The 12,153-nt window shown below is 43.8% G+C and overlaps 1 protein-coding gene across 4 annotated transcripts in view; it reads right to left on the minus strand.

Moving 5' to 3' along the window:
• The window catches only part of CRACDL (CRACD like), a 54,202-nt gene that overhangs the window by 30,696 nt on the left and 11,353 nt on the right, over positions 1-12,153 (minus strand). For 2 of the 4 annotated variants that reach the window (XM_077927587.1, XM_077927586.1), the window contains exons 2-4: positions 9,667-9,844; positions 1,330-1,406; positions 178-346 (exon numbers count right to left, since the gene is read on the minus strand). In XM_077927587.1, coding sequence (XP_077783713.1) covers positions 178-346; positions 1,330-1,378 — 218 coding nt within the window. In that variant the 5' untranslated portion in view covers positions 1,379-1,406; positions 9,667-9,844. The remainder of the gene's footprint in view (positions 1-177; positions 347-1,329; positions 1,407-9,666; positions 9,845-12,153) is intronic. The other 2 variants (XM_028727862.2, XM_028727863.2) reach the window with 1 other exon arrangement.

A 12,153-nucleotide genomic window follows, 5' to 3' on the forward strand; every position in this document is an offset into this window, starting at 1 on the left:
ATGCGATTGCAGCCTTCCCCCCTTCTGAAATTTATTTGCAGCATCCCCAGTATTCTCAGAGGAAGTATGCAACAAAGGGTCTCTTGCAGGGGTTAATCTATGAAAAGTTACCTGGTTTTTCCAAAAGGAAATTCGTTGTTTTGTGAACATGCTAAAGACAAGTTTATAGAGACTTACTCAAGCTCATCTTCAGAATCGTAATCTATATGCATAGACTGTGACGCTGTGACGTCACTTGCAGACTGGCATTGTTTCAGACTACCACTTCCTGAAGGTGATAACGTCTCTTTCCGTTTTCTTTTCCCGAAGAACTTTTTGATAGATTTAAACTTAGACTTCTTCTTTCCTGGGAGGGAATAAATATTAAGGGAGTCGTAATTATTTTTAGGCAGTGCTGTTATTATTTATTCATCCACACATGTCATCAAGAAGGCAATCTCCTCCTGCCCGCCCCCCACCGCCTCAGCTTCAGTTGTCTTTTTCCACCAATGTTTTATTGAATGAACAGATATTTGTATCCACACTGATCCCAACGTAATACTATTACTGTACTGGTGTAAACGAATTGTGAGGATATAAGGTACATTAAAGGGGGGGGGGAGAGACTTGCAAGAAAGACTACTCTCTAGTTGCTGCCAATATCCTATTAACATTTAATGTAATAAGACTGTGAAGTATAAACTCAGTGTTAAATGGTAGATGCAGGGAACAGAATTAAATTACAGTCCGGAAACTCAATGTCTCTCTTCACTAATCACTGAAGAGCAGGGCGGCCTTGTTACCAAATGACGTGAGTAATTTAAAAACACAGAAATAGCTTGCTGAGGTGGAAAACCTGCATGCTGATATTCTGAATGGTAATTATATTACCAAGTGGCACTTTCCACGTTAAAACAAGCATCAAGCAATAATACTGAAGTGTAATGCTAAGCTAAATGCCGCAGAAAGGAAGCTTAATCAAGAAAATGTTTTCAGGCCATCCGCCTTCGGATACAAATGGGCCTTTCGCCATATGAAGCAAATTCTAAAAGCTTTTGCAGGAGCTCACAAAGAGGGCTATTTTACTATTTCCATTTAGGACCCCTGCCAGACCTAATTTCACATGCAGGCCAGAGGTTCCTCACTCCTGATTTAGAATGTTTGTTTTATTAATATGCAAATATACAGATTTGACCAATGAATTGATTAATCATGCAAACTTTCAACAAATATTCGCTGATTAAACTAGATGACAGCTCTAGAGAACAAAAGCCAAAGAGAAAAACTTAAATCATTTCTGTAATAAAAAAGGAGGTTCTCTCAAACATAACATGAAAATAGGCCTTTTACCTGAACCTTCCTCGCCAGATCCTTCAGCCTCTGGGAATTTGATATCCATGACCCTTGTGGTACTGGTAAAGCAGTCACTAAATGAAAAAGGGAAAAATATATATTCTCATCAGAATACGATCTAGACTTGTTTGATATTGGATCTAAGGTGGGGTGTGAAAGTTTTGGTTCTCCAGTTGTTGTTGAGTTGAAGATTCCATCATTCCTATCCTGACGGTCAGGGAAACAATTACAAACAATCATACTGTGAAGATGATAATTAGTTTGGGTGGCACTGACAGCATCACACCTTGAAGATTTTAACCTAGAAGTTAGACCCACATAGGCAACTTCACCTGATTGATGAAAAGCCCTTCTTAAGATTTAATTATTAATCCTTTGATACTGTTGACTGTGAAATCAACGGTGATTGAGCACAAGATCCTGTAGCAGTTTGCAGAACCATGCTTGAGTAGTTCTGCTTGTCCCTGACAAGCTGGGTAATGACGGACATCTGTTTGTGCCATGCCTAGCTCTGACCAGGTGTCAGATGCTGAGTCCTTGGTGTATGAACCAGATGCTCTGTTGATCAATGACCTTGAGGACCAAGCAGGTTTTCATGGAACCAAGGCTTAGGATCACCTTGGCGGGAGCTCTCCTGAAGACCCCTTCAAGCCATCAGATGATGTAGTGCAGCCACCCTTCAGTCCTTGAGAACATAGGTGTCAAAAGGCATGGGTCCAGGCTGAAGAACAATAACATAGCATGCATCTACAGATCCAGAGTCATTTTGCAGCTTGTGAGTAAGGTGTCCACTCATGAGTAAGCACTCCCTGGAATTCCTCTGCTACCTGCAGGTGGAATTTGGGTGTTGTCTAGGAGGCTCCACTTAAGCCAGCCTTTCAGTTGCCGGAGGCAACACAGGTTTCTGCTCCTCCTCCTTGTTGTGTTGTACTTTGCTTGTGCTACTGAATTTGGACCATCACCTGACTTAGCCTCTGGGTCATGTTTTGGACAGAGACTGATTCCATGTGTTTGACCTTGGCTTGTTGAGACTATACTGCATCTTAAACCCTGTTCTCTTGGGTAAATGTTTTGCCAGAATGCTTTTTATCTTCTAGGACTGAGACCCTGGTCCCTGAGGACACCACCTGGAGCATGACAGCTCATCACCTTCCTGGGACCTTCAAGTTGGCTTCACCTCACGGTCCATCCTGTTTGCCTTCCAACCCAACAGGATTTCAGAACAAACAAGGTCTTGCAATCACTGTGTATGTTTGATGGTAAAATGTTAGAAGCAAGCAAGCAAGCAAACAAACGGAGATGAACTTTAACAAGATTAAAATAAACGCCTTCCAAGACTACAACTTTAATCATGAACAGGGTTCAGCTTCCTGTTGCTCCACAAGTAAGCACTATCACTTTAGAAAGCTCCTTTCAGACCCTGAGCTCATCTAATTCAGTATTTCTCACTCCAACCCACAGTGGCTCTTCAGGGTTTTAGACAGGGTACATTTCGAGCCTTACCTGGATGTGTCTATTCCAGGTAAGGGATTAAATCTGGGACCTTCTGCCTGCAGATAACTCTACTGCTGTTTCTATGGTTTCTTCTCCTTGGTTGCGAGTCTGTAGCGATGTTCATGGAACCTAATAGTGCAAACTGGTGTAGAAGCAGGAAGCTGAGATGCAATGGTCAGTGACACTTTCCACAAGCTCCACCTGGTGAAAAGGCTTCCTCTCTTTACATATGAAAAGATTAGAAAATACCATCTTTTCATATGAGGTTAAACTACTGCAATTTGCCCCACTTAAGTCACCCTGAAACACTGCAAGACCTGCTCACTTAGGGTAACTTTTAGGAAGCATGATTAAATTGACTGTTCACACTTTAATATAGGAAAAAATTATTCTCTGCGTGAAAGGTTCTCATACTATTCCCCTTTCAAGTTTTAATGGATTATGCATTTGATAATCTTAAAAGGGTATGTTTAAAACAAGACTTTGGAAGAATACTTATTTTGGTTCTGCTTGAACCCATTTTTAAAAAGGTACATTTCATATTTAGCTTTCTGATTCAGCAAATGGTCAATATGTTCCCCAGGCTAGAGCACAAACAGGCTTGACATAAATAAATACAGTGAAAGGTCAGCACTTGCTAAGTTATGAAAACAAATTAGATCCTATGCATTTAGGTATGTCCACCCCTCCTTGATGAGTAAAGATCACAAACAGAATACTCCCTTCTGTATTACTTCTGCAGAAATGAATTGTTTGCTTAGATTTATTCTCTGTTATAAAAGACTCAAGGTGAGTAACAGCAATTGTGCAATTGACCTGGCTTTCAAGGCCTGTAACAAAGAACAGTGCAGAGTTAATACTAACTCCTCATTCTCTTAACCAGGGTTAAGTTTATCAAGAGTGGGCTCTGGATCTTCAAGTTCACCTTCCCCCAGCCCCTTCCCCCTTGTGCATTAATTGCCACTCCTCCCTTCATCCATAGCCCTAAATTCCAATGAAGGTTTACATCTCTATCACTATTAACCAAGGCAATTGGTAGTTAGGTTTCCTCATAGCCTTGGTTTGCAAACCCAGTTCAAATTCTTATTTGAAAGATGGGTTAAGATGGAAACCCTAGTTAGCATTAACCATTGGGTTGGTCCTCAAAATTAATTCTTACAAATGCTCAAGAAGATGTGCATTACCATATCAGAAGTATCTCCTAAACATACCTGGAAAGATCCCACCAACTTTTCTGAGGGGCAAGCGGAGAGCACCAATTAGTCTTCCACCTTTGTTTCTGTTTCCATGGTCAAAAAAGGATCCCAGAGCAGCTTACGTAGTTGGGTTTTTTTTAACAGTCCCTGCCCACAGGCTTACAATCTATGGGTGTGTACACACTGCGTGATCATGTGCATTCAAGTGCTGGATGCAGGCACATTTTCAGGTTGCTGTGCACACAATGCCACTCCCATCGCTGTCACACACTATTTGTCAGTCGAAAGGGCATTCTGCTGGAACGGTTATAATCTGTTGTGTGCCAGGAATGTGCTTCTCAAGCACATGTGTACACAGATAACAACACACTGTCAGGTCACTGCCACCTATTGGGGCAGACCAACTCATGTTGAAAGGGTGTTCCACTCCCCTAACCAGGCTTAACTTGCCTATGAATGAAAGAGGCAAAAGAGGAAGCGGTGCGGTAACTTAGCTGCTTCTGTATACCGAAATATAGGTCCTCTGTTTACAGTATGTTGACACACAAGTTTACAACTACACTCTTTTGAAAGAGTGTGGAAACACCAATTGAGGGGAGGCGAATAGAGAGCACAGCTGCGTACTAGTTTGAAAGCATGCCCACCTGTGTGTGCAGACTGTGGGATGTATCATCACTGAAGCAGTCAAATACAAACATTTCCTGTTGCCTAGAGTGGACACACAGGGGAACGTTGCTCCAGACAGGGGGGACTTCCTATTGTACCTGCTCTGGAGCCTCCTCCCCGTGTGTGACCAGGTAGGGTATGACCCTAGTAGACCCTATAAAAGGGCTAGCCATGCAGCCATCTTCCTCTTTGGTCCTCTTTTGCCATCTCCCGTTCTCCTGGCTCAACATTCCCACACAGACAACACAGATAGCAGCTGCTGCTTTAGATGATGTCATTGCGTGAAGGTGTGTACAACTGCTATTGGCTATAAACAGAAGTGCACTGTGAAGAAACAAGCCCTGTGCATTTCAAAGCCTACATGTGAGCACCTTAAGTCAGTTTGGCCCTGCAAGAGAGCTTTGCTTCCTAGAGGGGCACAGTCAAGCCTGACTCAGGAGTTCCTGCATATCAGAAACCTATGTCTGTCTTACTAGCAGCTCCACAGGGGCTTATAAAGGACACTGTTATAAATAACAGAAACAAAGGAGAACCAAAGATACAGAATGGACGTCTTATGATTTGGTAAACATCTCTTGGAACAAATAATTGCAATGAGAGTCAGAATAATGTTCCACCTAGCTCAACATCTTGACAGTGACTAAATTGATCTAATTTGCACAGGCAGGGCAGGTTTTACTAAGGAGCAGGGGAGGAGTAGAGGTAAGATCCAACCAGGACCTTCTCAGCTCACTTGCCCAAGTTGTTCTTTAAAGCTCAGATTGTTGACAAATTCCATCCCGTTTGGCCGCAGCAATGCTGTGGTATCTGGTTTCCTCCAACCATCTCTTGGTCCCCTCTACCCCACACTTTCATAATGCAATCCTACACAATGTTTACTCTAAAATAAGTCCCCTACCTTCTACAAAACCTCCCCTCAGTAGGGATTTCCCACAAAGAATGGGTTGGACACAGAGTTGCATGGAGCAGAACTCCACAAACTGGACACTTGTGTTTTCACCTATTCTTCCCTTGCAGACCTTAGAAATTGACTCCAGAGATAGGGGAGAACTCTGGAAAACTGCAGGAGGTGGCAACGGAGGCTGTCATAGATGCCATCTCATGCCAACGAATGTGGGTGCCCACAATGTAAGGACCAGGAGGAGGAGGAAGAGGAGGAGCTGGCAGAGGTAGACATGGCGGCTCCTCCTCCCTCATATGAAGAAATGGGGACAGTGGGGAATAGATTCCCTTTTGTCCATTGACTTGGGGCGGTGGCCCCCACAAATATATTATTGTGGGTGCCGAAGTAACCACGCACGCCCCCCGGAGTTGGCACCAGTGAAGGCTGTAGAATGAAGGGAAAATCAGTGGAAATTATCCTCCCCACCGCCTACTGCCTATTGCAGGAGTCTTCACTACATCCAAATTGCTTCTGAGAAAGGAACGAACCTTTCTGTTTGCATAACAGCTGGTCTGGATCTAAGTCATTGTATTTAGAGAGCACTTACGTCAATATTTCAAATTATTTTCTTTTCCCATGTTTCCGTACACTACAAAGTTACAAGCTAGGGATAACTCTACACCAGAAGGCACTGAAGTCTCCCTTGCATGGCAATGTAGGTATTATATATCATGACCTTGAACATTTTTTCATTTTTAAAAAGATTTTAAAGGTGTTAATGGTTACATTAATTAGATCTTAAAATAAGATAATCAAGGAAGAAAGAACAGAGAATACACTATTACTCTGAGATTTCTGCCTCACAAACACTGAACAACTACTTCCACGATTTTACAGGAAAAGTAGCAAATTACTATGTTCTACTTGCAGGGTATTTGGGGCTTGGTGGAAAGACATGCGTTAGCGTAGCATGGAATATCAGAATATCTGAAGCGTTGCAGTTCATCAATATTCTGCCATGAATCCATTTCTCACCTCACCTCAGCATCTTGATTGCCACAACTTTGCTTGCCCCCCTCTGCAGAAAGTTTGACCCCACAGTCACATGGAATGCTCTGGCAGAAGGAAGAAATGTATGCAGCTCTAGTAGTGAACCTCCTCCTTAGTCATCCTAGCAATAGGTTGCAACAGGAAAGGAGTAAGAAATCAAGTGTGCAACAGCACAGAGCAACAGTCTGAAATGGAACTTAGAGAGCACACTGTCCCCAGCGTGTGTGGGTTTTTTTCCTAAAGCCTAACAAGCGTCTGTACCCCAATACTATAGACAGACAGACACTCACAATCTAGGAAGTGGAAACACAGGTAGTAAGATCCGAGCCCACTGAAATCTCCCCAGGCAGCACAGTCCACTAACTTTAACAATAACCACTATGTGGTAAACACATTCCCTCATCTCACCAACTCCCCGAGGATCGAATGCAAAGCAGAACAACCCAGAGCTTATTAACCTGTAACTCTATGCGAAAAGATGCATCAAACGTTTCTGTGTTGCATCACTTCTTCCACCTGCTTCATTCCCTCTCAGAAACAACTCTTGACTGCTTTAGCCCCTGAATACAGCTTGTAGACCATATTCTAGGACACACACACACACAAACCCTAAACCTTTCCCCATCCTTCAACAGAAACCAAAACCACTTATATTCAAGGTAAACAAGTGATAGCAAGTTTGAAAATTAAACTAGCCTTGTGGCACCTTAAAGACCAACAAATTTATTTCCACATACGCCTCTACAGACTAGAGTCCACTTCATCAGATGCATGAAGTGTTATGAAATGAGGCCAGAGAAAAATGAAATGTATAAAGTACAGAGACTGTGATAATAACATTATCAGCGACTGTTTTAAACTAACATATTCACTCTAATTGGGATGCGGGTGGCGCTGTGGGTAAAAGCCTCAGCGCCTAGGGCTTGCCGATCGAAAGGTCGGCGGTTCGAATCCCCGCGGCGGGGTGCGCTCCCGCTGCTCGGTCCCAGCGCCTGCCAACCTAGCAGTTCGAAAGCACCCCCGAGTGCAAAGATAAATAGGGACTGCTTACTAGCGGGAAGGTAAACGGCGTTTCCGTGTGCTGCGCTGGCTCGCCAGAGCAGCGATGTCACGCTGGCCACGTGACCCAGAAGTGTCTGCGGACAGCGCTGGCTCCCGGCCTCTTGAGTGAGATGAGCGCACAACCTCTAGAGTCTGTCAAGACTGGCCCGTACGGGCAGGGGTACCTTTACCTTTACCTTATTCACTCTAATTCAGTCTATACAGTAAGTCTGCAACTTATGCACCCTTAACTTGTGTGCATTCAGATTTACGTGCTTGGCAAAATAATTGAAAACAAAAAGGGGGGGCAGAAAGGGGACGGGCATCCAGGAAAAAAGATATTGGCAATCCCATCCACCATTGAACCCAATGTATTTTGAGTATATGTGACTTTGGCTTTAGGCGCAATCCCTGGAATGTAACCCCCATGTAAGTTGCAGGCTTACTGTATACATATTTTTTAAACTCAGGAATTGAACGTGAAAAAAGAATGTATTTTAGAGACAAAAAGCTCTCTGATATTTTTAAATCTAGCTCAATTATTGTTGGTATAAATATTTCAGTTTAGAAGGAGTTCTATGTAATTATCCTAAAAACCAACAGGTGTTCCTTTTATGAACGCTTTTTAAAAGGGCACCATACCCCATTTTTCATGGAAGTACGGTATTTCCTTCATTGCACCTGTATGTTATGTTTGAAGCCGTTTTCTTTCCCTATTCACCCTATATTTAAAGAGAACAAAGAGTAGTGCAATTCAGAGAAAACTTAAGACACACCTAAGTCCCATTGAAACCACCGGGACTTAAAACACACATGGATGTGAATGGGATTTAGGCATACCTCGTAAGATTTACAGGACTACACCCAATAGCATTTTCTCATATTCATGCAAGTTAGCTAACCATACCAGTGTAGGAAACAAGCAGCAAGGGGAAAACTAAACAATCCAACAGTACAGTGAAATTCTAAATATACAGGCAGCCGAAGGAGAGATCAGCAGGAAGCAGAATGGCAGGTAACAACAAAGGATGCATTTTAAAGTTCAGTCCTCTTGTGAAAAGAGTTAGGTGCATTTATGGTGCCCTTTGTAACAAACCTTTTTTTATTTCCAAGAGTACAGGTTGTACCGTTGTGAGAAAGGTGTGCTGAGTGGAAAAACTGCTGTTGCTATTCATTCAAGATCAGTTTAGCATCCCAGTTATCCTCCTATAAGCAAAATGGGGGCAGCCGGAAAGTCTCATCAACCTTTTCCAGCAAGTTCAAAGGCTCCTTTCTCCTCTTCCGAAATTCAAAACTACAAGGTTTTTCTTTCTCTTGACACACAAGATGCTCTCAATCTCTCAGATAGAATACGGGTCTCAGCCTCCACCCTGGCAGGTAGGTGTGACCTGCATTCTGAACTGGTCTTCCCTGACGATGAATTAGTATCAGTCGTTAGCAGTCAAGCCAAATCTAAAGGCAGTTTTTAAAATGGCAGTACTCCATGGTCCGACACAGTATTTTTTAAACTCTTTTTTGTTATCGGCATGCATTACTACCCACTTTTAACTTCTTCGATGGTCCATCATTATGCATTTTTTAACTTCTTTGAACATTATATCGCCATTTCGACTTCTGAAGAATATATACATATATAGCCAGGGATTTTTTTTCAGCAGGAGCTCAGTTCTGACTTCTCTCAGGTGGACACCATTGCCGTTAAAAGAGAACAAGGGAGGTGTTTATGGTGAGCATATATCACTGCATATAGCAGGAGTTGACACAATAGTCATCTTATGTGTGTAGTAGACTGCCAGAGGCATAAGTAGAGCATCAGACCTAAAACGGATCACATTGCCAGAGATTCTCACGCACTATTTAAACACAATGTTCCCTGTTTTACTGAAGTACTGTACAAATGTTTGACAGAATATATGATTTTTTTCCTGAATTAAAAATTGGAAGTATGCTTCATTCTTACACAGCTGGGTAATTTCAGAGGGTGTAGAAGTCAGAATTACCCACCTTGAGTGAAACCAATCTGCAGTTTCCAGATGAGTCACTGATCAGGGGGTACATGGTGATTCGTGGGAGAAAGCTGTAAAGCTCAGTGATGGGATGCCTGCTTGCATACAGAAGGTTCCAGGTACCTCCAAGTTAGGGCTAAGAAAGAAACCAATCTGAAACCCTAGAGACTTCCTGCCTGTAAATGCAAATAAACGGAGCTAGATCAACCAATGGTATAAGCTTCTTAGATTCTTGGAAAGCAGCAAACCCACAACAGTGGCTCATGCAGAAACCCTGGACGTGGTCTCCACTGAACAGAGGCTATCCTGCTGCATCTCTCCTCAAAGTGATTGACCAAACCAGTGGCACTTGACATAGAGGCCGATTGGAATGATGCAGTGCCAGATCTGAAGATCATACAGAGATGCAACACAATTTCATCCTGTGGCAGTAATTTGGAATCACAGGAGCCTTTGACGTAATCGGATAATGCTAACAGCACACTTGGGGAAGTCCACAAACCAACAATAATAAATGGGGGGGGGGTCTAAATCCTGAGATTGCACAAAAGACAGGGTGCATAGCTATATAATGGTCTTAAGCTAGTTGAACAGTCATTCCTTCTCCTCAACGTACCTGAGCAAAAGTTGCTGCACATAAAATAACGACTCTGAGAAAGAAGATCAGGGCAAGGGAGAGAGCAACCTGGCCCATCTATCAGCAAAAGGAGGAGAAGCTGCAGCGATCTTGCTTTGCCACTCCCTTCTAAAAAGAACACTTATAAGAACGTTGTAATTAAGAAGAAATCCCTGACTTTGCTTTTTCTTTCTTTCATCCTCCCTCCTAATCCTTTTTTCCTTTTGTGCCATTTCTGTTAGGCTGTAACCCTGATGGCAAAGATGCTAATCCTGAAGACAGGGACAACCTCACTGAATGCTGTAAACCAGGGGTAGGGAATAGGATCTGCTTAGCAGGGTGGCTCTTGCAATTCCCCAGTCCCTGTGCACCACTTCAACAAGTGGGCGGGGCCACCCCACCTGCCCTCTTTCCAGAACCCCCCGTGGCACCAGGTTGCGGGTGTTTTCCACAGGGTGTATCTAGGTGCAAAAGGTTAGGTCACAATCCACAGCCAAGGTTCAAAGCAGAAAGCGATACCCCGGGTCCAAGGTCAGGGCCCACAGCAGTAAGAGGTAAGTCAGGTCAAGACAAGACAAGACACAATTCAGGATCAGGGAAATTCAGTACGAAGATCAAGGTGGCTGCCGAAGCTGATGAACAGGCATCGATCCAGCAACTCTTCAGCAGAGACTGTTAACTTTTATACAAGATCTTCTTTGAGCCCCACCATCTGCCTGCACAGCTGCCAGTCATCTGGGCTAATAAGGCTCAGGTCTACTCATGAAAAGCAGCCCGCCTCACAAGCAGCCTGCTACTGAGGAGAGCCTGGCTCTCAGACAGACACTGCGGTATTTAAAGGTAAAAAGGTAAAGGACCCCTGGACAGTTAAGTCCAGTCAAAGGTGACTATGGGGTTGCGGCACTCATCTCGCTTTCAGGCTGAGGGAGCTGGCGTTTGTCCACAGACAGCTTTCTGGGTCATGTGGCCAGCATGACTAAACTGTTTCTGGAGCAATGGGACACCATGACAGAAGCCAGAGCACACAGAAACACCATTTACCTTCCTGCCACAGCAGTATCTATTTATATACTCACACTGGTATGCTTTCGAACTGCTAGGTTGGCAGGAGCTGGGACAAAGCAATGGGAGCTCACCCCGTCGTGCAGATTCGAACTGCTGACCTTGTGATTGGCAAGCCCAAGAGGCTCAGTGGTTTAGACCACAGCTCCGTCTCATCCCTTACTGCTGTGTTTAGTCATTGCCCCATCATACAACTTCATGAGCTGGCGCTCTTTAGGTACTCTCATCTCTGCCTCACAGTTCTTGTCTTCCTGAGGGTAGGGGTAGGGGAGGGGAGGGGATCCCCCCAGTCAGAGAGCCTGGACTCCAGGTCCTCTTCCAAAGAGAACTACTACTACAGCAGCAGCAGCATGATACTGCCCATCAATCACCTGGCTTGCAGAAGTCTTGCTTTGGTTTGAGCAAGGATCACTGGCACTAAGGAACTCCATGGTGCAAGGTATCTCAGCAGGGCTTGCTAAAACCACTGAGCGGTGCTTGCAAGCAAGCGCCTGCAGAGTGAGATCTTTTGCATCTCCAGCTTGAATTCAAACTGGTAACTCAAAGGAAGAATCTGTGTTTCCGATTATTATTTGCATCAAAAGGTTGTGCTTTTAAAATGCTGCACCTTTTCCCCATTGCTGTGCAGCGAGTGCTCGCTGTTAATCTTCCTTTTTGTCACAGCACGTGGGGGAAAGTGGCCATGGTTTGTCCAAAACGGCTTGGCAAGCCGAATTCGGACCATGGACTTGAGCCCCCCCCCCCCCATAAGTGTTCTGCAAGTCTTTTTGGCTGAAGAGCAGAGTTAGAATCATTTAATTTATTTCA

This window comes from Podarcis muralis, chromosome 4 (assembly GCF_964188315.1).
Source record: "Podarcis muralis chromosome 4, rPodMur119.hap1.1, whole genome shotgun sequence".
Taxonomy (NCBI): Eukaryota; Metazoa; Chordata; class Lepidosauria; order Squamata; family Lacertidae; genus Podarcis; species Podarcis muralis.